Raw genomic sequence first — 25846 nt, 5'->3', positions numbered from 1 at the left:
GGAATAGAACGTTGAGCTTTGGACCGAAAGACCTAATAAAATCCATAATCTCATGTTTCGACGGTAGAGGTTTTTAATGACCTTCCTTCAAAGGAAGAATGTGAATTAACGGTCATTTCTGCAGCCCATGGTTTCTTTCACATGTGCAAAAAAAAAAGCATAATCGGATGTGTGTTTTTTCACTATGACACAAACTGAGGAATGTGTGGAAACCAGACGTTTTACCGGTAGCTTCACCAGACTACCGTACCACACATAGTCTGCAGCGTGATTCATTAAGTAGTTAATAGGGCTGTCAGTTTATCGTGTTAATTAGATTAATTAATTACACAGCAAATTATCGCGTTATGAAAATGAACTCAAAATTAATAAAAAAATAAATAAAATCTTTAAATAATATTTCTTTTATCTCATTCATTCCATAAGAACGTAGAATACACATTTACAGACTTTTTTTTTATATGGTCCATTTGCATGTTCTTGGTATCTGATTCTATGGACATCTATGGATCTCAGGGAATGTATTCCCAGTGTCAGAAATACTGTGTCTGTTACTAGGCTTGAGTAAATTGTAATGAACCAAATGAGAATATCAATTAAATCTTTTTTATCTTTGACTGTGAATAACACTATGCTCAAATTGACCAAACCTGAAAAATCTAAGCAAATTAATAGATGGAATTAAACAGAAGGTTTTGTAGATACAGTACTGAATTCTGCCATCCGGACACATGCAATTTAAAATATGATTATAGAATATCAGGCATAAAATGGTTATGCGATTAAAATGCGATTAATTAGATTAATTAATTACAAATCCTGTAATTAATTAGATACGTTTTTTGTATCGCCTGACAGCACTAGTAGTTAATGTTCAGTTGTCATACGTTTTTTTTTTTTTTTTTAAATCAGCCAATGTTAAAAAAAATAAAGCAATGAAACCATTATTCAATTATTGTTCAAATACACTACATGATTTGATGGAATCCCCTCTCTCGTTTCTCTCTCTATGTCTCTCTCTTTTCTCTCTCCTCTCTCTCTTTTATCTCTCTATCCTCTCTCTCTCTCAGATGGCACGCTGCTGGCAGTGGGATCACATGATAACTTCATTTACCTCTACGCCGTGTCTGATAAGGGACGCAAGTACAGCAGGAATGGGAAGTGCACCGTAAGTGTGTGTGTCTGGTGTTCATGAGAGCATTAGTGTGTCTGGTGTTCAGGAGAGCATTAGTGTGTCTGTTGTTCATGAGAGCATTAGTGTGTCTGGTGTTCATGAGAGCATTAGTGTGTCTGGTGTTCATGAGAGCATTAGTGTGTCTGGTGTTCATGAGAGCATTAGTATGTCTGGTGTTCATGAGAGCATTAGTGTGTCTGGTGTTCATGAGAGCATTAGTGTGTCTGGTGTTCATGAGAGCATTAGTGTGTCTGGTGTTCAGGAGAGCATTAGTGTGTCTGTTCATGAGAGTATTAGTGTGTCTGGTGTTCATGAGAGCATTAGTATGTCTGGTGTTCATGAGAGCATTATTGTGTCTGGTGTTCATGAGAGCATTAGTGTGTCTGGTGTTCAGGAGAGCATTAGTGTGTCTGGTGTTCAGGAGAGCATGAGTGTGTCTGGTGTTCATGAGAGCATTAGTATGTCTGGTGTTCATGAGAGCATTAGTGTGTCTGGTGTTCATGAGAGCATTAGTGTGTCTGTTGTTCAGGAGAGCATTAGTGTGTCTGGTGTTCATGAGAGTATTAGTGTGTCTGGTGTTCAGGAGAGCATTAGTGTGTCTGGTGTTCAGGAGAGCATTAGTATGTCTGGTGTTCATGAGAGCATTAGTATGTCTGGTGTTCATGAGAGCATTAGTGTGTCTGTTGTTCATGAGAGCATTAGTGTGTCTGTTGTTCATGAGAGCATTAGTGTGTCTGGTGTTCATGAGAGCATTAGTGTGTCTGGTGTTCAGGAGAGCATGAGTGTGTCTGGTGTTCATGAGAGCATTAGTGTGTCTGGTGTTCATGAGAGCATTAGTGTGTCTGGTGTTCATGAGAGCATTAGTGTGTCTGGTGTTCATGAGAGCATTAGTATGTCTGGTGTTCATGAGAGCATTAGTGTGTCTGGTGTTCATGAGAGCATTAGTGTGTCTGGTGTTCATGAGAGCATTAGTGTGTCTGGTGTTCATGAGAGCATTAGTGTGTCTGGTGTTCAGTAGAGCATGAGTGTGTCTGGTGTTCATGAGAGCATTAGTGTGTCTGGTGTTCATGAGAGCATTAGTGTGTCTGGTGTTCATGAGAGCATTAGTGTGTCTGGTGTTCATGAGAGCATTAGTGTGTCTGTTGTTCATGAGAGCATTAGTGTGTCTGTTCATGAGAGCATTAGTGTGTCTGGTGTTCAGGAGAGCATTAGTGTGTCTGGTGTTCATGAGAGTATTAGTGTGTCTGGTGTTCATGAGAGCATTAGTGTGTCTGGTGGTAGATGTGCCATGCTCCTCCTCCTGGACCTCTCCGCCGCGTTTGACACGGTCGACCATTCCACCATAGTCGATCGTCTCGAACACAGGCTCGGTATTGGGGGGGGTCTGCCCTAAACTGGTTCACATCCTACTTGAGCGACCGCTCCTTTTCGGCCAGCTTGGGTGGACACTCCTCCCCCACTAAGATGGTCACTAAGATCCTCCAACCAGGCTCAGCTGCCCCCCCCCCCCGCACCAGACTCAAAAAGAGAGGCAATTGCTCTTTTAAGGCCGTGGCCCCCAAACTGTGGAACCAGCTACCCCTGGAGATCAGAACTGCCCCCTCGCTGGAGACATTTAAGTCCTGACTAAAAACTCACTTTTACTCCACACCCTAACTCTTTTTTATCTTGCCCCTTCCCCCTTGTATCTGTTCTTGTGTTCTTCTGTCCCCTGTGTGCTATATTGTACTTTGTGCTACTCTATCCGTATGTTGGCTTACTGTTGTCTTATTCTCCGATTGTACTGTCTTGTCCTGCTGTGCATTTTTGTATTTTTGTATTATTAATTAGTACGCTTTGACTGTACAGCACTTTGGTTGGCTCTTGAGTTTTTAAACGTGCTTTATAAATAAATGACTTGACTTGACTTGGTATTCATGAGAGCATTAGTGTGTCTGTTGTGGGATATTTGTGGATATCCTGATGAAGAATGTCTCAGTCAACCGAGGCTTGGATAATAACAAGGTTTATTAACCAAACAGATAGAATACATAGAGAGAATGGCTGAGGCTCTCGCCCCAGGTGATCAGCTGAAATTACCCAGGTAAGAAGCCTGGATAGATCTCAAGAGGAGATCTATATAGTTAACAGGAGGGGGTGTGGTCCCATTTGATAGGTCAGATGGGGGGGGGGTACAGGTAATGGGGACACAGGGGAGGGGAGTGTCTTATTCCACAGAGGGGGGGGGGGGGCACAGGTAAAGGGAACACAGGGGAGGGGGATATATTTACATGAGGACATAATTATACCACAATACTCACTTTTCTTTCTTATAATGTGGGTGAGATTAATGTATAATATACCAGGATTGTTTGGAACAGGTAAAAGTGGGGATAATAGTTTAAAATAGAATTATTTACATACATGATTAATAGAATTATTCACATACATGATTCATGACATGATCGACTGGACTGCGGTCTGTGTTATTTTGATATCAGAGATGTGGGAATAGATATCACCCTTTTCTTTTATTAATCGCTCAAAATACCTATATCAATGAGTGGTCCTCATCTCTGATATCAAACAACAATTAACATAATCATTTGAAGCTATCGCTGTGCAAATATCTTGGCATACCTTCAGTCGTTCATGTCGTGACTCTGGGGAGCTAATGTGATCGTTGTGCATACAGGCATCGTAATAAACCAATTAAATACATGCACTGTCTGTGTGGTCAGATTGCACAGGGTGAAAAAACAAAATTGTGTGCATAATTAGGCTAATGTGTACAAAAACATTTTAACAACCGTTAACCTGGTGGTTAATAAAACTAGCATGATTGATTATGGGAAACTGTTCAAAAATATATATATATATTTTTGCACGTTTTATGATGATTCTTGATGAAATTACTTAGGATCCAGTTGTATTTACCCTGAGTTTGAGTGTCACTTTCATCTGTGATTGCCTCAGTTTTGTTGGTCTTTACTTAGAATCAGGCAATTTTCTCCATTTCTTCTCTATAAATGAGGAGATAAAACGTCTTATGCATCGCTTCTGTATGTAATTCTAGTGCATATACTATCAATGGTTCACCATATAGGTGCAAAACAACGTTACATGTCCTCTTCTATGAGAGAATAAAACAACTGATTCTTTCTTGTCTGACAATACAATTTTGTAACCTAAGTAATTCAAATGTGATGTAATGTGATCATGTGGTCACTTCTTCCTTCAGCAATACATTTTAGCTCATTATTACTAACCATTGTTAATGCTTTCTCATTGATTTCTTTTCATCACATCCCTAGTTCATCGTTTTGCAGATACATACAATTGTGTGAAAAGTTTCCTTCTTGTGAAGGTATTAATCTGAATGATGTTGCGTCGTTGTTGACAAGGTGTTCTCTGTCGGTCGTGTGGCAGGGCCAAACAGTAACACATAAAAATTAAATAAATACATACAATAGACATTACCTTAGTGGCTAATGTGTCAAAATAAAATTGAAAACCGTTAACCTAGTGGTTAATATAAAAGGTGATTATGATAATCGTTATGCATTGTTCTGTGGTGCATACTATCAATGTTGAACACAAACTTGGTGTCTTGGAACAATCCAACTGGTTCTGCCCTGTTTAACAATACCATTTTGTAATGTGACTCTGTGATCATTTCTCATTGTCATTATAAAATTGGTTAATGCAATCTTATTGATTGTATTTCATCATATTCCTAGTCAATAATTTTCCAGATACATATGAACTCTGTGAAACAGTTCTTGTTTGTGAATCTGACAGTTGCTGTGAAGTGTTGATCATCTGTTCTCGGTCTGTCGTGTGGCAGGGCCAATACATACATAACAATGTGGACAATGTGTGTTCAGAAGTATCTTGTTCTACAGGTCTCTGATGATGTCTCTTCTTGACGATGCAGTCGGGAACATTCACTGGTCGTCGTTCATTCAGAGGGGGCCTACAGGAGGTCGCCGTCCGCTCCCTGTGTACCTTGTCAAGGGTCACCGGTAGCAGTCAACTATAGTGGTCTTTTCCTGCAGCCTATGTTGTTCTCCATCACCACCACACATCCGCCACTGTGCTCACGCTTGGCTCCCATCAGGCCCAGAGACATGGTGGTCAGGGCGTTTTTGAATGTGTTGTGCTGGTTTCGCTGTCCTCTCCTCGTCATTGCGGTACCACTTGATGGAGGGCGAGGGCCCGCCGGTGTAGTGGCTAGTCAGTAGGACGCTCTTTTTCACACGGATGACAATCTTGTCATGGGAATCCACCTTGATGGTCGGGGACTTGGTTCCCATCTGCAGGTGATGGGTTTGGTCTGCAGTGCCGGGGTGGAGGCTGTCAAAAGGTTGATCTCCTCTTCGTCAGTGTCTCCTTGGTCAGTCTCCTTCGTGGTCCCCTGCTCCACTTTCTTGGGGATGTCTGTGGGCTGGGTTGGATGGTTCTCTCACGGTTGTTGTCGTCGCCTCTAGTTGTCAATTTTCTTTATGTGTCCCGCTGTGATTAGCTTGTTAATCTCAGCGCGGTACACAGTCTCTTGAGCGGGGTCTCTGGCTAGGCGCCGCTCTGTGTTCAATAGATACCGCTCCGTCGCTTCTTTTGGGGCGTGGAAGGTGGGCATACCCTCTCGCCTCAAGAGTGGAGTTGCGTATCTCATCACTCCATTGACTTTGACTCTCTTTGTCCCTTGCTCGAGGAGTGCTATGGCGTAAATGTCTTCCTTGGAACGAATGTCTTTCTTTTCGTTCTTAAAGGGCATTGTCTCTAGTGTCCATAGCCTCTCGACATGCTGTAGGAGGGTGGTGTCTTCTTCTGTCACTCTGGAGTGGAGGCAGCTAGTGGCTGCTGTTCGGTTAAGAGACTTAGCGAGGGGGCCTTGTAATGTCCATCCTAGGCGGGTCTCGACTGCTGCAGGACAGCCTCTGGGCCCTGTGTGGACCCGGTCTATCGGGACTATGAGGTCTGCATGGTCGGAGCCTATCGGCAGGGTCGGGGTGGCACCGTCTATGAGCGGGATAGGTAGTTGACGCAGGTGCACATATTTATCCATCAGCTTGGCGATGGGGTAGGTGTACTGCGACAGGCCTATTTCTTGGCTGGTGAAAGCATTAGTAATCCTATACCGTCTCTCTGGCTGCCCGCTTGCTGCGATAGTGAAGGAGACATTCTCGCCCTTTATCGTCTTTAGATCTCTTCTTATTGTCCGAATCGTCATTGGTTGTGTCCGCAGCTTCGTGGTTCAGGTCGCGCATCGTCTCACTCGTCCTGTCCTCTCACCAATTCGTGATCTGAGGGTGATAAACACTGCCTTAGAAAACTCCTCACATAAATGATTCAACGCCTTTCTGCTAAAGTGGAAAATCATTTTGGGATTAATTCATTTCATTTTAAATACAATCACTTAATTGACAATAGGAAATGCAAGCCAATTGCATTAGCAGTGATTCCTTACGTCAAGAAGGTCACATTCACTACAATTTTATCAGATCTTGTATCTAACTAGATCTTCCAGCATTACACTTTAAATAAAATTTGTAAATGAATGGCCAAAGTCTTGAATCAGATAAAATAGCTCCTTGTCTTCATATTCTGATGGTCTTAAATTGAAGTTGATCTTACCTCAGGCCGCGTACGATGGTGTGCTTCTTCAAGATACTTACCTCGCCATGACTTCTCGGTTGTTCTTCACATCTCAGTATGGCTCATCATAGCATAGCATGGGGAAAAAACATAAAATCTAGGTAGCCAGTTAATTTTTGCATGAAAAACAATCATTTGTTTTGTCATCTACGTTTTAACTAACCTTACTGTCATGCATTTGTCCTAATAAACTAATCTACACTGTAGCACTCAACACTTTGATGACCATTGTTACTCAGCTGATAGAGGTGTGCCTTGCCTGATGTCCTGTCGTACAGAACCTGTGAGTCGCTTTGGATAAAAGTGTCAGCTAAATGATCAATGTTGTTGATATCTTGTACATTTAGATAATTGTGCTGCAATTTTGGTGGTTGATAATTTTGCAATCATGGAAAGTATTAGTTGTTAAAAGAATAGTCTAAGGAAAGTCATGCATGTTATTGGTTATAAACAGAGAATAGAAGGAGGGGATTGTAAGTAGTTGTTTTCATCATTAATCTTTCATCTCGGGCACTTCTCTAATTCATGTGTCTTTTGAAAAGAGATGATGAAAACGACTGGTTAGTTATTGTTAGTATGGGAGTTAGGTAGATTTTCATAACTGCAAATTCATCACCGGTGTCTAATTCATGTTAATTAAGTGGTTCTCTGTTGCCATCCACCGCTAGGTGAGTTCATCAAGTCTGTGGTCACGAGTGCAGGCATTTGCATTGCTTTGTCTCCCAAGTGCCCACTCTGAAGACATTTACATGTGGGTGTTTTGGATGTAGATTTGTTCCAAATGGTCAATCGATTGTCTCTCAGCTCTGCACTGTCTCTCGGTTGACATGCAAATTGTTGGATTTTCTGTCTTTTGTGATACAATTTGGGTGTAGTCATTCACTGTTTTGCATCTCGCCTCAGAGCCAGATCTGTAAATACAAACACATGTTAATTTTCCACTCTTTTCTAAAACCTGGGTGAATCCTCTTTGACTGTCTGTGTGCTCAACAAACATTAGCTAGATCTCATCCATCCCGTTCTTGGATGTAATGATAGTGTTATCATTTATCAATCATATCGCATATGTACACAAGCATATGAATGTGGACCCACACATTTTGAATCATGTTTAAAATGTCTTACAATGGAAAGGGCTAGTTATCTTTCATTGGTTCTTTAGATAAACACATTAACTCAAGTGAATATAACCTAAACATCTTACTTTTAAACATGATCTATGTTGTTTGTGTTCCAAGTTTTCAACATTGAAAGCTTATAAAGTCTAATCTAACGCTGTTTATGTGGACTACAATTCCTGTACTGCCATATATTGGGAACCGGAAGTGTTTGTTTAGCTCCCATGGTCAGTATGACCGGTACGCCCACAGATGTATTATAATTCTGAAACAGACATTGTAATTAGCTTTATGTGACTTATAATGTGTAAATTAAAGCACATAAACACTCAAGTGATCTGAGATAGTTGTAATTTGCTTTAACTGATAGTTGTGTATATGTACAGTTTCTACGTCAAATGACTCCCTTTTCTTGACTCCTTTTGTATCACAAAAAGTACTGAATTTGCAAATCTGGTATGTCATAAATGTACAGATGTAGCAGTACTGACTATCTGTCTGTCATGTATGTCATAATATGTTCTGATAAATTGAAAATGGGGGACCCTGATGTAAACAAATCTGGTATTGAAAATGGGGGACCCTGATGTAAACAAGACTAAAGTCTCTCTCTGGTCTGCATCCCCTTAACAATTGTGTATTGAGCTGTGCTGTATTGTACCCATTCTGCAATCTGTTAATAAAGTTTTCAATCAATCAATGCATCTATATTTATGATTGTCATACTCACCGGGGACAGCTGTTGTGTTGGGTTGGATCCGTTACGTGTCGTCAGCAACCCGCATCTCGCCACCTCAACTCAACATTTTCCAATAGCAGCGCGCACATACATATACAAATAAAACATATACTACACGTGGATTTCACGCACCCTTGGCCTTGGGTACATTACACTTTACGTTCGCTTATGGATAGTTTAATATAAAATAATAACTTCACGGCGCGCAACATCTGTTGCGACAAGGCATTAATACCCTTGATATATAACTACACATCGTTATTAAAATCATAACGACCGAACCTGACTTCGAAATTTACCAGCGATATATTAGATTATATATACCTTTTAATCATACTCTCGGCCTCTTAACCCGCGACTAACGTCCTGTTTAATGTACTTTCCGCGACTGATGTCCCGTTTAATGTACATTTACGTACTCCCGGGACATCGCGTAATCATGTACTAACTAGGACATCGCGTGATCATCTTCCCGCTATCTGTATTGATCAATTGGTTAATTTAATCCAAAATACATCGTTTTCAGGAATGAGATTGTGGGCTTAGTTTGAGGTTGAAACAATGAATATTATGACGCTACTCTGGTAATTTCTAATTATGATTCCATCAGCTTCTCGGTCCTAACTTCCCGCCTCTTTGCAAAGGAATCACAGAACGTTTTTAACAGAGTAGCGTTTTCCAAGGATATCACATCATAATAAGCTCACGTATCTATTTTGTTGCCTATATTTTTAGTCTGCATCAGCTAGACTAGGGGTAGCAATCCAACAACCTGTGTGTGCCTTAGCTTTCGGTCGGCTCCGACTCGACCAGGAATAGCACCTCAACCTTTGTGCCTAAACTTTTGGGAATAGCACTATAACCCATCCTCTCAGAACCGCCTGATAAAGGACCCAGGTGCACGCGCGCCCTGGTAACGATTCTCAATACAGATCAGATATATTAATGCACATTATTCTACTCAGCCATGATCTCAATATTGGACAACATTCTGTAATATTCACCTGGCACAGAGAAAAGCGGGAAGATTTTAATTCCTTCCATACATTTTTGGTCGACCATCCTATTATACTCACTTTTCTCTGTATAGTTGAATGATACAGCACGCCGGGAGGACGCAAAAAGTCCGTCACAAGTTCGTAGACGCCAATTGTGGGATATTTGTGGATATCCTGATGAAGAATGTCTCAGTCAACCGAGGCTTGGATAATAACAAGGTTTATTAACCAAACAGATAGAATACATAGAGAGAATGGCTGAGGCTCTCGCCCCAGGTGATCAGCTGAAATTACCCAGGTAAGAAGCCCGGATAGATCTCAAGAGGAGATCTATATAGTTAACAGGAGGGGGTGTGGTCCCATTTGATAGGTCAGATGGGGGGGGGGGGGTACAGGTAATGGGGACACAGGGGAGGGGAGTGTCTTATTCCACAGAGAGGGGGGGGGCACAGGTAAGGGGATATAGGGGAGGGGACTATATTTACATGAGAACATTATATATTATACCACACTGTTCATGAGAGCATTAGTGTGTCTGTTCATGAGGGGATATTATATATGATTACCACAGTAGCTTCCCAATGATTTACATTCAAAGTCAGACCAAATACATACGAACACACCATTAAAATTTGGGAGAGAGAGAGTGAAGCCCAGATGAGCTTTTGAGCTCGAAACTGATGTCCAATTATTTCCCCCAACCAAATACCAGTACCGTTTGATGGGATTAAATGCAAGTAAAACAGATGTTTTTTCTTTTTTAAACGTATTACAGTATAGAGATATACACTGTCTGCTACTTATTACAGTAGAGATATACACTGTCTGTTATCACAGTAGAGATATACACTGTCTGCTACTTATTACAGTAGAGATATACACTGTCTGTTATCACAGTAGAGATATACACTGTCTGCTACTTATTACAGTAGAGATAGAACTAAATCTTGATGCTGTTTGGCCTTTTTCCTTAACGGGCCTGCGATCCTCGTGCCACCAATGCCGAGTTCATGAACACGCGCCAGAAGCGGCCAAATATCAAAATCGTTATCTTACAATTCAGCCAAAGCCTGTGATTCGGTGCTGCTGATACTGTTTTTTTCTAGGAGTTTTGTCCCGTGTAAAAAGTCGAATGCACAACCTCAAATCTCAAGGAGAGAGGCACTGATATGCATTGACAACTGCGATGTCTGCAGCAAACATCACAAGTAACATTAGACCACGCAGGCGTCCCTGATGAGTGTTTCTGCATGCTCTGCAGCTACTGCGCTACCTCACACAGAAGCAGCACCACATTACAATAATATTCTCTACACACACACACACGCACACACGCACACACACACACACACACGCACGCACGCACGCACACACGCACACACACGCGCACGCACACGCACATGCACACACACACACACCGGGCCCACAGGACCGTTCTGTGAATCACTCCCACTGTTAGTACTGTTGTTTTAAACCCTCACTGGCCTCCGTCTGGCGGGCTCTCCATCTGCAGGAGTCTTTCTTTCTTTTATTGTACCGGTAACTCTGTCTTCTCTACTGTTATTGTAACTGTTCTCTTCTCTTCCTCTCTGCTGTTATTGTAACTGTCTCCTTCTCTCCTCTCCTCTTCTCTTCTCATCTTCTCTTCTCTACTGTCTCATTCTCTCCTCTTCTCGTCTCATATTCTCTTCTCTACTGTCTCATTCTCTCCTCTCCTCTTCTCATCGTCTCTTCTCTACTGTCTCCTTCTCTCCTCTCCTCTTCTCTTCTCATCTTCTCTTCTCTACTGTCTCATTCTCTCCTCTTCTCTTCTCATCTTCTCTTCTCTACTGTCTCATTCTCTCCTCTTCTCATCTTCTCTTCTCTACTGTCTCCTTCTCTCCTCTCCTCTTCTCTTCTCATCTGCTATTCTCTACTGTCTCATTCTCTCATCGTCTCCTCTACTGTCTCCTTCTCTCCTCTCCTCATCTTCTCTTCTCTACTGTCTCATTCTCTCCTCTTCTCATCTTCTCTTCTCTACTGTCTCATTCTCTCCTCTCCTCTCCTCATCTTCTCTTCTCTACTGTCTCCTTCTCTCCTCTCCTCTTCTTCTCTTCTACTGTCTCATTCTCTCCTCTTCTCTTCTCATCTTCTCTTCTCTACTGTCTCATTCTCTCCTCTTCTCTTCTCATCTTCTCTTCTCTACTGTCTCATTCTCTCCTCTTCTCATCTTCTCTTCTCTACTGTCTCCTTCTCTCCTCTCCTCTTCTCATCTTCTCTTCTCTACTGTCTCCTTCTCTCCTCTCCTCTTCTCATCTTTGCTTCTCTAATGTCTCCTTCTCTCCTCTTCTCTTCTCATCTGCTATTCTCTACTGTCTCCTTCTCTCCTCTCCTCTTCTCTTCTCATCTGCTATTCTCTACTGTCTCATTCTCTCCTCATTGTCTCCTCTACTGTCTCCTTCTCTCCTCTCCTCTCCTCTTCTCATCTTCTCTTCTCTACTGTATCATTCTCTCATCTCATCTTCTCTTCTCTACTGTCTCATTCTCTCCTCTTCTCATCTTCTCTTCTCTACTGTCTCATTCTCTCCTCTTCTCATCTTCTCTTCTCTACTGTCTCATTCTCTCCTCTTCTCTTCTCATCTTCTCTTCTCTACTGTCTCATTCTCTCCTCTTCTCTTCTCATCTTCTCTTATCTACTGTCTCATTCTCTCCTCCTCTTCTCATATTCTCTTCTCTACTGTCTCCTTCTCTCCTCTCCTCTTCTCATCTTCTCTTCTCTACTGTCTCCTTCTCTCCTCTCCTCTTCTCATCTTCTCTTCTCTACGGTCTCATTATCTCCTCTTCTCTTCTCATCTTCTCTTCTCTACTGTCTCATTCTCTTCTTCTCATCTTCTATTCTCTACTGTCTCGTATTTTTAAGATAAGATAAGTAGGGAATCTAGGGATGTCCGATATTATCGGCCTACCGATATTGGCATTACAAATTTTTTTAACCTTTATTTAACCTTTATTTACCCAGGCAAGCAAGTAAGAACAAATTCTTATTTTATTTATTTATTGTGAAAAGTATGCATAATGTTGATATCGGTTGATATCGGTATCGGAAATTAAGAGTTGGACAATATCGGTATATCGGATATCGGTAAAAAAGCCAATATCGAACATCCCTAAAGATAAGGTAACATATGTGTTGATCCCCTTGGGGAAATTCTGTTAATCATCTCCTCTTCTCTTCTCTCCTCATCTAACTATTGTCTCTTCTCCTCTCCTCTCCTCTCCTCCTGTCTCTTTCTAAGAAGTTCTAACTACCCTGAACGTCTCAGCCTTCTATCTCGGCCTGACTAAAAGAGATGTATTCTCCACCCATCTATCTGAAGTGATTATGTCACTAAATGTTTTCAAAGCAAACCCGCAGCTATGCTATAATTCGGCTGCAAGCCTGAAGTAAAGCAGTAGCCAAAGCTATTTGCATGTCATATCATGGTACAAGGTTGTCTTTGTGTGTGGTAGCTGCTGGTTTGGTGGTGTGGCTACTAAACTAAACTTAAAAACAGCTTTTTTTTTTATAACCCCAACAAGTTCCAAGACTTGCATGCGAGGGGCAGTGAAGATGGAGTCTCTCTTTTAAACCGTAGTGCTTAATAGATTCAAGATTCAAGAGGTTTATTTCTCACATACATACCAAGGCATACAGTGAAATGCGGGTGGCCATGCCCGCTTTGATTGTGCAATAATACTAAATAGTAAAATAGACATAATAAACAGGTAATAAAATAGACATAAAATAGACATGATAAAATAGACATGTTAAATTCCTGAGATAATGCAATACAATGTTAGCTACGGATTAAGGCACTGGGTCCTATGTACACTATAGGGCTGTCCCCGACTAAGGATTTGGATGGTCGACTATGATTGGCCAAAATTTGCCGTTAGACGACTATTGGTCGACAAAAATAAATAAAATAAAATAATAATATTTTAAAGACCTTTCTTTTTTCTTTTCTTTTTTTTTTAATTTTTGTATCATTCCATTTGGGCTGTGGGGGTGCTTAATGTCTGAAGGAGTCGACTGAAGGCTTCTTGTCCTCTGCAAAAGCATGCAATTGGTCCACTGATGGATACATCTTGATATTTGTCTAGTCTAGTGTGTTCATTAGATGGGTGAAATCCTCTTTCAGTGCCTCTGTGCCTGTTTTCGTAGGCAGTTAGCCTCTGGTATGCGTGCCAGAGCCACGCTTCTAGGCCTCTTTTCTTTTGGAAAGAATGATAAAAAAAAATTATTATTATTATTTCTTTTTTTATATATATTCGACTAAGAGGTTCCTTTCGGCTCCTTTCGACCGATTAGTCGACTAATCGACTAATAGGGGTCAGCCCTAGTACACTACTATACAATATACAGTTTTTACTCTATATCCTTATGCTTATATGCCTATATCAATCAGATTTATTTATATAGCACATTTCACATGACGCGTGTCAACCAAAGTGCTGTACAGAGGGTAGATACACATAGATACATATTGACAACAATCACACTCCGTTTTATGGGAGGGCACACAGGCAAACACATAGGAAAACAGGGCATGAGTCAGTGAACGGGAAAGGCTAGTAGGTAGAAGTGCGTTTTGAGCCTCGATTTGAAGGCATCTATCGAGGGGGCGAGCCTAATGGAGGTGGGGATGCTGTTCCACAGTTCAGGGGCTGCGATAGCAAAGGCACGGCCCCCCCTGAGCTTGAGGTTAGACCTCTGTAACATTTCTCTTTTTGTTATAGGACCGACGACTAGTAGGATTTCAGTTTTGCCCTTATTTTAGCAAGTTGTTCGTCATCCATTTGTTTATTGCTAAGAGACAGGCGGAAATGGAGTTAATAGCTGTGTGATCATTGGTTCAGCGGAGATGTACAATTGTGTGTCATCTGCGTAACTATGGAAACATACATTGTGTTTTCTAATGATGTCTCCGAGTGGTAGCATGTATAGTGAGAATAATAATGGACCAAGGCAGCTCCCCTGTGGAACTCCGAAGTAGGTGTCATGTTTCTCAGAAGAATGATCTCCAAGCCTGACGTAATATTTTCTCCCTTTGATATATGTTCTGAACCAGTCAGAAAGACCAACTAACTTTTCTAGACGATTTATTAGGATATCAGGGTCGATCGTGTCAAACGCTGCGCTTAGATCTAATAGGACGAGAATTGAGACTTTGTTTGCATCAGAGTTTATTCTGAGGTCACAAATTATTTTTGTAAGAGCAGTTTCAGTGCTATGGTGCGTTCTGAAGCATGATTGAAATTCCTCCATGATGTTGTTTTCTTTGAGAAAGGAGTTTATTTGTATTGAGAAAATGTGTTCAAGTATCTTGCTGATGAATGCACACACACTGGTCTTAATACACACACTGGCCTTAATACACTCTTGATTTGTGAATAAGTCGCTCGTAAATTGAGAAACGAGAGACAAAACTATCTTGGTGAAGTGAGAGAGACAAAAATTACCTTCTGTATTTATTTGGAAGCTGCTCCGTCAGTGAGTTAGAGATGCACAGTGACAGATATCTAATGGTCTGGTTCATAATGTATCTTTCTGGTTTGTTCCACCACAAAGGTACACGTTTAGCTCTGGCTCATTGCTAGCATCACATCGCACTCTAAAACCGATGTTGCCAAAGACTTCCTCCTTTACGGCGTTAAAACGCAACGTTTGGTGTTTCATTGTATTCCTTGTGTTTGCGTTCTTTTTTTTATATATTATCTTTTTCCCCCTCCTTTTTCCGATTTTTCTCCCATCCCACCCTTCCTGGTTGTTGCGCACTTTCCCCTACTGTTGGTCCGAGAGACCGGAGACTGTCACATGCTTTCCTCCGATGCATGTGCAGCCAGCCGGCAGCCAGCCTGGCAGCGCAGATTCTCACTGGGAGAGTGTAACGTGTGGGAGGCCGCACTACCTCTCTCTAGATCCTACCCTTGCTGAGCAGGCGCCCCGACCGAACTGTAGGGGTCGCTGTCCACAACGCCCAGGACCCACCCACCAGCTTTCCCACCCTCTAATACTGCCAATTGTATTAGTGTGAACGGCCAGCCAAGCTGGTGACAACGCCGGGAGCTGGATTCTAACAGGCGAATCCAGCATCTCCGGCGTTGGTGACGAACGCAATCTCCGCTACGCCACCTGACCGCCCTGTGTTTGCATTGTTGATGGATTATGTATCGGAAGCGATACGTATTGTAGTGTACTGTGAGAGCAACGAGGACGTAGGAGAGAGGCGGTAGGAGAGAGGAAGCAGTACATTAAAGACTCCTAGTACAACCTGATGCATGTTGTCCTTGTGAAGCTTCACCTGTTACATGTGAAGCTCAGGCAAATATTTCAGAATCCACAAAGTTGGCCTCCAGTTGGTTGCTAATGGAGCAGCTCCGGCTTGATTACCTTGACAAGCTCTGGTCTCAGATCAAAGCCTTGGGCGTTCTGGCTGGCAGCTTTGGAAGATCATCATTTATGACCACTAATAGTGATTGAACTGTCAAAAGATTGTAAGCAAAATACATATGTGAGCTCATATTCATCATCATATTTTCCCTCTAATCAATTAAATATTAGCAATTGAGATTAATTATTGCAAGTGTTGCAGGTGTGTGTGTGCGCGTGTGTGTGTGCGTGCAGAGAATATTGTTCCAATTTGGTGCTGCTTCTGTGAGAAATTGTACAGCAGCTGCAGAGTATCTAGCTTTAACTTGGCGAGATGTCAAAGACGTGTGTGTGAGTGTGAGTGTGAGAGAGAGAGAGGCCTACAGTCTTCTATGTAGTCAAATAAAGAGCCAAGACATGCAAACAGAGATTCTCATCCCTGACCTTGAATGTGGAGGAAGCCAGATGTGGTCAGACACACACACACACACACACACACACACACACACACGCATACACACATAACTGAGCTGCCTCCCAGGACTGAGGCCTCATCACAGCTGTGCAGGAGGCTACAGTTTTAACAGGCGACGTGTCTCTATTCTGTATTCTGTGTGAAAACGAATGTGACCTGTAATGTGTGCTCATTTTACACATTCCTGCAGGATGTGCTGATCCTAGGTCTGATTTGAAGAAGAGAGTTTAGATCTCAGAGGGACGTGCCTGATCCTAGATCTGGTTTGAAAAAGAGAGTTTAGATCTCAGAGGGATGTACCTGGTCCTAGATCTGGTTTGAAAGAGAGAGTTTAGATCTCAGAGGGATGTGCCTGATCCTAGATCTGGTTTGAAAGAGAGAGTTTAGATCTCAGAGGGACGTGCCTGATCCTAGATCTGGTTTGAAAGAGAGAGTTTAGATCTCAGAGGGATGTGCCTGATCCTAGATCTGGTTTGAAAGAGAGAGTTTAGATCTCAGAGGGATGTGCCTGATCCTAGATCTGGTTTGAAAGAGAGAGTTTAGATCTCAGAGGGATGTGCCTGATCCTAGATCTGGTTTGAAAGAGAGAGTTTAGATCTCAGAGGGACGTGCCTGATCCTAGATCTGGTTTGAAAGAGAGAGTTTAGATCTCAGAGGGATGTGCCTGATCCTAGATCTGGTTTGAAAGAGAGAGTTTAGATCTCAGAGGGATGTGCCTGATCCTAGATCTGGTTTGAAAGAGAGAGTTTAGATCTCAGAGGGATGTGCCTGATCCTAGATCTGGTTTGAAAGAGAGAGTTTAGATCTCAGAGGGACGTGCCTGATCCTAGATCTGGTTTGAAAGAGAGAGTTTAGATCTCAGAGGGACGTGCCTGATCCTAGATCTGGTTTGAAAGAGAGAGTTTAGATCTCAGAGGGATGTGCCTGGTCCTAGATCTGGTTTAAAAGAGAGAGTTTAGATCTCAGAGGGATGTGCCTGATCCTAGATCTGGTTTGAAAGAGAGAGTTTAGATCTCAGAGGGACGTGCCTGATCCTAGATCTGGTTTGAAAGAGAGAGTTTAGATCTCAGAGGGACGTGCCTGATCCTAGATCTGGTTTGAAAGAGAGAGTTTAGATCTCAGAGGGACGTGCCTGATCCTAGATCTGGTTTGAAAGAGAGAGTTTAGATCTCAGAGGGACGTGCCTGATCCTAGATCTGGTTTGAAAGAGAGAGAGTTTAGATCTCAGAGGGACGGGCCTCCTCGTGACAGGAGGGTAAAACTAGAACACTGCACTGTAGACAGAGTTCCACTTTCATTCAAAACCACTGCTGGTGAAGTACAACAATACAGGAAGATGTTCTGTGTTGACTTTCTTCTTCTGTTATTTTTTTTAATAAATAATAAGTAGTAAAGTGTAAAGATGTTTTATTTATGTTTTCTTGACACTTTGAACACTTACTTGAATACATCCCTGACTCCTCTCTCTCTCCATTCCTCACATCCCACTGCACTGAACACACCCACTGGTAGTGTAGCAAACTCTTGTAAATGTAGCCTTAATGGAGAATTCCACAGAATTTTTGTATTAAAGTATGTTTCTTTTACACTCTTGGATAGTTCAATTCAACTCTCATTTAATGCTCTGCCGGATGCGCTTATTCGTCTTAAACGTGTACTAAATGCAAATAAAACTAAATGTATCTCATGATGTTCTCTAGAGCTAGAGATATTGTTTACAATAGTTTGCACATATCAACTGTGACTGGGTCTGACATTGAGAGAGTTACAGAATACAAATAACTTGGCATCTTGACGAGAGATGTACATTTAAATTCCATGTTGTAGACAATCTTGCCAGCAAACTGTGGCAAGAAATTGGCTTCTTGTAAAGGAACAGAACCAGCTTCCTGATGATTAGTGGAAAGATGGTTGTTGTAGCAGTTTTTCTGTCTGTCTTGGATTATGGAGATGTGATTTATAGACATGCTGCTGCTTCCACTATTAAGCTTTTGCATTCTGTACATTTATCACTGGTGATAGTTATACAGTACTCACCATTGTATCCTGTACAATACGGTTGGGTGGTCCTCTCTGGCAGAGAGACATGAGTTACATCTGTTTCTATATAAAGCTATTGTTGGAGATCTTCCCACGTATATCACTTAATTATTAGTCTGGTCCTCGGGACCTTATCATACTCGCTCCAATGATTGACTTACACTTCAAACACCCAGTTCAGAGACGGTAGACAAGAGAAGAGGACAGTTACAATAGGGCTGGGCGATATGACCAAAAACGTTATCGCGATACAATTATAAAATTATTTTCATATAATTCGATATCGATAATTATCGTTGATATAATGTCTGTCAAGTTTAATTAACTTCTTATGCTGCTGCGAATGTCTCAAGTCGAGTTGATGTCGTCATCAGTCCGCGCACGTTAGCAGTTAGCCGACAAGCGGAGTATCTCATGACAATAAATATGACACTAAAATACTCTCTTCCGCCACAATATATTGAAACGAACTGTATACCCCACACTACTATAAACGTGGCCTCAGAATTCAAAACACACACATACTCGGCACGTAAATATATAAAACAGTGCCGTGCAAGCTAGTTATCCTAGCCAGCCTGTTGTATCTAAGCGGTGTATTCCATGACAATGTGCTAAATATGACACTAAAATACTCTCTTCCGCCACAATATATTGAAACGACGTCCACTGTATACCCCCACTACTATAAACGTGGCCTCAGAATTCACGCCACACACATACTCGGCACGTAAATATATAAAACATCGCCGTGCAAGATAATTAGCCTAGCAAGCCTTGTTGTTGAGTGAGTCCTACCTCCTTCCGGGTCTACTTCGCTCTCGGCCATCTCCTTCACTGATTGGTTGTTAGCTGTTGTGCATAAGCACGTCATCACGTAACGTTGGTTGTTGTTAGTGAGTGTGCTGAGCCGAGGCTGAACGGAGCCAAGCTTGGAAAATCGATATATATCGAAACTTTGCGACCACGTTTCATGTTTATTTCGAGGAAATAATTTATCGCGATAGTTATCGTTATCGTTTTATCGCCCAGCCCTAAGTTACAATAACAGTAGAGAAGAAGAGGACAGTTACAATAACAATAGAGAAGAAGAGAAGAGGACAGTTACAATAACAATAGAGAAGAAGAGAAGAGGACAGTTACAATAACGGTAGAGAAGAAGAGGACAGTTACAATAACAATAGAGAAGAGAAGAGTTACAATAACAATAGAGAAGAAGAGAAGAGGACAGTTACAATAACAGTAGAGAAGAAAAGAAGAGGACAGTTACAATAACAGTAGAGAAGAAGAGAAGAGGAGTCTACACTGAATTTATGAAGTCTGCTTTTAGCGTCTGTGCCCCCGACATGTGGAATGTACATTAAAACTCAATACATTAGTATCCTTTGGACAGTTTACATCTTTAATGATCAACTAGTTCACCCCAGTAGTTGTTTTATCGTTGACCTTCTTGTTTTTATTTCACATTTACTGTGTGCTGCATTTTTCTCAACATCATTGTAAATGAGTCGACTCACACAATGGTCCTTCAAGAACAAATAAAGATTGAACGTGTGAATGAAATTGTATTCAATCTGTCAAGAGTTGGTCCTCCTTCTGATGCATCTTTTCTCCTCTCTGCAGGGACACTCCAGCTACATCACACACCTCGACTGGTCCCCAGACAACAAGTTTATCATGTCTAACTCAGGAGACTATGAGATCCTTTACTGTGAGTATATCACCAGGTCTGTTAGTGTGAGATCCTTTACTGTGAGTATATCACCAGGTCTGTTAGTGTGAGATCCTTTACTGTGAGTATATCACCAGGTCTGTTAGTGTGAGATCCTTTACTGTGAGTATATCACCAGGTCTGTTAGTGTGAGATCCTTTACTGTGAGTATATCACCAGGTCTGTTAGTGTGAGATCCTTTACTGTGAGTATATCACCAGGTCTGTTAGTGTGAGATCCTTTACTGTGAGTATATCACCAGGTCTGTTAGTGTGAGATCCTTTACTGTGAGTATATCACCAGGTCTGTTAGTGTGAGATCCTTTACTGTGAGTATATCACCAGGTCTGTTAGTGTGAGATCCTTTACTGTGAGTATATCACCAGGTCTGTTAGTGTGAGATCCTTTACTGTGAGTATATCACCAGGTCTGTTAGTGTGAGATCTTTTACTGTGAGTATATCACTAGGCCTGTGTTCACATGGTTTCAAGCAGACAGTAGACGGCAAACCGGATATAATTTTAGTGGATGAGAGAGGCTGGTACGGAGGCCGGTAGAGAATACCGGCAACAATCATTTTAACTTTTTGCCATCCTTCACAACAGAATCTACAACAGATGTTACGTGACGACCACATACATGAGGACGTTTTTCTCCACTGTTATCTCTCCACCTCCATACATTATAGACTGGGATTCTGGACTAAATCACATCTTAAAAACAACGATCTTCTCAGATAGGGGTCCGTGAGACAATAGTCCCTGGCCTATTAGGTGTCAGTTTGGCGGTCCTTCACGTGAAAACGTTTGAGAACCAATGATGTACAGTATGACATCATAATGACATCACAAATTCAAATAGTTTGTCAAAAACGGTAGCCATTCATTTGACCATGTCACTTGAATAGATTGCCATTTTACTTTGCTATTTTCTACTAATTTGAAGATACCCACTCCGATAGCAGTGTCTTATTCCAGGACGTTGACAGTGAGGGGGTGTGTTTCAAGGTGGATGTACTAAAGAACGTGTTGCTTTTTGCAGGGGACATCGACAGTGGCTGTAAGCTAATCCGTAACCGCTCCGAGTGTAAGGACATCGACTGGGCCACCTATACCTGTGTCCTGGGCTATCACGTCTTCGGTCAGTAACCAGCTACTTTATACAGTGTGCGTGTGTATGTGTATGTATGTGAGTGTATGTATGTGTGAGTGTGAGTGTGTGTGTGTGTATGTTCAAGTTCAAGTTTCTTTATTAGTTGTCATACAGAAGTACAGAATACTTTTATACAAAATGCTTCTTTCTGTTACGCTCCAGAGACTGTGCTAGACAAAAGGATAAGTATAAAATAAAATAAGTATAGCAAGTATAAAATAGAAGTCACGTACGTAGACACAAGTGTTCAGTATGTACATATGTACAATGTTCAATGCAGAGTAGAAGTAACTGAGGTACCATACAATATACTATACAATATACTAATATACAATATACTATATAGTGCAAAGCAGAAATGGGATGAGGTACAATTTAGGTACAATTTACAGTAAGGTGTACTGAGGTATGTGTGAGTGAGTGTGTGTGAGTGTGAATTTGTGTGTACGTATGTGTGAGTGTGTGTATGTGTGTGAGTGTGTGTACTGTATGTGCGAGTGTGTGTGTGGATATAAATGTGTGTGTACATACAGTATGTGTGTGTGTGTGTGTGTGTGTGTGTGTGTGTGTGTGTGTGTACATATGTGTGAGTGTGAATGTACACACAATATGTGTTGAGGAGCTTCTCCGTCCCTGATGTGGGTTTGTTTATATTCTAAATGTCTTAAGTCTCTATAATATAATTCTGTGGCCAGAGACTGTGGTTCTGCACACGCACACACACACACACACACACACGCACACACGCGCACATTTGAAATGTGTATTTATGTCCACATGAACAGAAGTACAAGGAGGCCTCATACAAAGGACATAAACAATGCGAGTGCAGTCCGAAAATTATGAAAGAACAGTCAGGTACAAGGTGCATGGACGGCAGAATCATGGGAAAAGGTAACAATGTCTCCTCCAAATTGAGCGGCTTCCTATAATTGCTGATACTGAGCAGTACCTGGCTAACTGCTTGGCCTTCCTTTTGGGGAGACCGGCTATTTGTAGGCCCCTCACAACCAACTTGTGCACACACACACACACACACACACACACACACACACACACACACACACACACACACACACACACACACACACACACACACACACACACACACACACACACACACACACACACACACACACACACACACACACACACACACACTTCCTCCTGGCTCCCTCTCTCGCTTTAGTTGTCTCTTCCTCTCCTAAGCTGTCGTCCACATGTTTGTTTCAGAGGGGGAAAGCACATGGTCTCTAATTAGAACAGCAAAAGAGTGTCTGTCCTACCAGCTCCCCCCTCCACTACTCAGGTTGGGATTCCACCACCGCCTTCGTCTTGGGCAGTCGCCGACTAAGAGGGATTCTTTCGATTAGACGATTCATATGGTATGAAGACGATATGGTAGTGGGCTATACAGTAGTGATATATGGTAGAGGGCTATAGTGGAGGAGGTCGGACAGGTAGGGAGGGGCAAGGTTGTTGAGGGCTTTAAATGTGATGAGTAGTATTTTAAATTGTATCCTGTATTTGATTGGAAGCCAGTGGAGGTTGTGGAGGACAGGGGTGAAGTGATCAGAGCGACGGGTGGAGGTGAGCATGCGGGCAGCAGAGTTTTGGCCATATTGGAGTTTATTGAGGATAGTGTTTGGTGAGCCGTAGAGGATGCTGTTACAGTAATCCAGTCTTGATGATATGAATGCATGAACCAGTGTTTCAGCAGCGGAGAGTGATAGGGAGGGGCGGAGACGAGCAATGTTCCGGAGGTGGTAGAAGGACGTTTTTGTTATGTGGTTCACATGGCGGAGGAAAGAAAGGGTGGAGTCCAGGATGATGCCAAGGTTACGGACGTGAGTGGAGGGGGTGACAATGGAACCATCAATATTCAGGGAGAAATCCTGGGTGTGGCTTGTGAGGGATTTTGGACCGATAATGATGATTTCTGATTTATTGCAGTTTAGTTTGAGAAAGTTATTTTGCATCCATGTTTTGATTGTCTGTGAGGCAGGTGGTGAGGGTGGAGAGAGTGGCTGGAGTGATAGTCTTGGTGGAGAGGTAGAGCTGAGTGTCGTCTGCATAACAATGAGAACGGAGGCCATGTTGGTGGAGAATCAGACCAAGTGGAAGGATCTAGAGGATGAAGAGCAGGGGACCAAGTAGTGAGCCGTGGCCCCCAGTAGTACAGAACAAACAGTACATGTACAAGTTACTAAACTACATACCGGTAATCACATAAGAACAAACAGTACATGTACAAGTTACTAAACTACATAATCACAAGAACAGACAACAGTACATGTACAAGTTACTAAACTACATAATCACAAGAACACACAGTACATGTACAAGTTACTAAACTACACAAACGTCACAACCATAAAAAAGAGACAATAGATGAAACAGACAGTAAGAACACAATATGTGTGATGAGACAAACCAGGAAATAGGAAGACTATATGTTTAAGGTGCTTTAGGTGCCAAGTGTTAAAAGTGACTAATGTGCTAAATTTTATTGAGCTTGAATTGTAAATTGCTAGAATAGATGTTTATCGTATCGGGCCAACATCCCTCATATCTGCTTCCTTCCTTCCTTGCTCTCTCTTCATCTTGCTCTACACTCTGCTCTGCCTAATCCTCCTCTGTTCCTTCCTCCCTTCCTCCCTTCCTTCTCCCTGCCCCCAACTCTACCCCCAGCCCCCTCCCTTCCTCTCCATCTGTCTCTGTGGAGCTCCTGCCCAGAATAATAGTGACCCCGGCACACTAGCCCCCCACTCTGCATATTTCTCTTCACTTTATGAGGCTGGAAAAAGAGTTAACTCTTTGGCTTTCAGACTGCAGGCTTCCCCAGCCAGTCTACTGGGTCTACGCTTCATTACCGTCTGCTTTGACTGGAACAGAGGCCTCTCTAACTCTATTGCATATGCATATGTGTGAAGTTCTCTCTCTGTGTGTATTGAGCTGTACTGTATTGTACCCATTCTGCAATCTGTTAATAAAATGTTCAATCAATCAATCAATCTCTCTCGCTCTCTCTCTCTCTCTCTCTCTCTCTCTCTCTCTCTCTCTCTCTCTCTCTCTCTCTCTCTCTCTCTCTCTCTCTCTCTCTCTCTCTCTCTCTCTCTCTCTCTCTCTCTCTCTATTATAATAATAATACTAATATTGCTACTATTACTACTACTACCACCACCACTACTACTACTACCACCACTACTACTACTACCACCACTACTACTACTATTACTACTACTACTATTACTACTATTACAACTACCACTACTACTACTATTACTACTACTAATAATACTACTACCACTACCACTATGTGTGTGTGAGTGAATGCGAGCACTCTTAGGGCGTTTTCTCATTAGGAACGGTTGCCCCCGTTCCGTTCCCGAGAACGATAGTGCCCCCTCCCCACTCCCCGCTGCTGGCCAGCTTTCACACTACCAATCTGGCTTCGTCCCCGAGCACACTTGAGGGAGCAACACCCCGATGTGAAAAGGAAATGTCTTTTATTTTATTTTGTCTTCCGGGTATTTTACTTTGAAAAACTGCCACTTCTGCTCGTGCCTCCTCACTCTTTTTGTAGAATAACCGGTGATGTCTCTTGACACTACATTGTGGGAGTCTGATCATGGCAGGAGAGGCTGATTCTTGCGGTGTCTGACAACCCAGTAATATACGACCTAAGGTATATACGACCTATAACGCAGATGACGCAACAATAAGTGCTCCCTGCGCTTTGGAAGCGCTCTGGGCATTCATATTTTTTTTATATATCCAAAGCTTTTTAAGACTGCGGCAGAGTTACACGTGCATAACGTTAAGTGGCTGGAGCAGTCATCATAACTCGGCAGTGGAAATAGGGGTTTGTAAAGTTAGCGTTATAAGTATAACAACTCCAAAATTACGCAATGAATCAACACAGTACTATAACTATAACGGTGCTGTTAAGGTGGTATTGAGAGGGCAAGGGAGACGTAAGCGCTTGGCTGAAATTGAAACACAGCTTCCCTCGTTGGAGCAGGTTTACAGACTCTCACAATCCCAAACACACCTAAATAATATTTTAAAATTGAAGTATGAATACAACTCTCTAGCAGGTTAGCACCCTCCTCCTTAAAACTCAGACAGAAGCACTTGTTACAGCAAGCCTCTTCCGTGTTTTGGTACAGTTGTGTTCACATTTGCAATTGTTCCGTGCCGCTCCGCTGATTCGCTCCCCAAACCAACTTTTCAAGTGGTCCCGCTTATCCGTCCCGGGGACGGAACGCAGCGTAGTGTGGTAGCACACCCTAAATGTGTGTGATACATGCGGTATGCTACTGTACCACACTACGTGTCCATCAAATCTAAACCCTAATGTTTGTCTGCCCTCTGGTGGAGAGTTTTTAGTAGTGCAAACCTTAAGAGCA

General features: G+C 42.2%; 1 protein-coding gene across 1 annotated transcript in view; it reads left to right on the top strand.

Moving 5' to 3' along the window:
* eml4 (EMAP like 4) overlaps nt 1–25846 on the top strand; it is a 104817-nt gene that overhangs the window by 74882 nt on the left and 4089 nt on the right. Inside the window, exons 18-20 of the mRNA XM_084321714.1 lie at nt 1071–1168; nt 20196–20283; nt 21324–21422. Of these exons, the coding sequence (XP_084177840.1) occupies nt 1071–1168; nt 20196–20283; nt 21324–21422 (285 nt within the window). The remainder of the gene's footprint in view (nt 1–1070; nt 1169–20195; nt 20284–21323; nt 21423–25846) is intronic.

Source organism: Notolepis coatsorum (assembly GCF_963971535.1).
Source record: "Notolepis coatsorum genome assembly, chromosome: 9".
Taxonomy (NCBI): domain Eukaryota; kingdom Metazoa; phylum Chordata; class Actinopteri; order Aulopiformes; family Paralepididae; genus Notolepis; species Notolepis coatsorum.
This window is presented reverse-complemented; position numbering and strand designations above follow the sequence as displayed.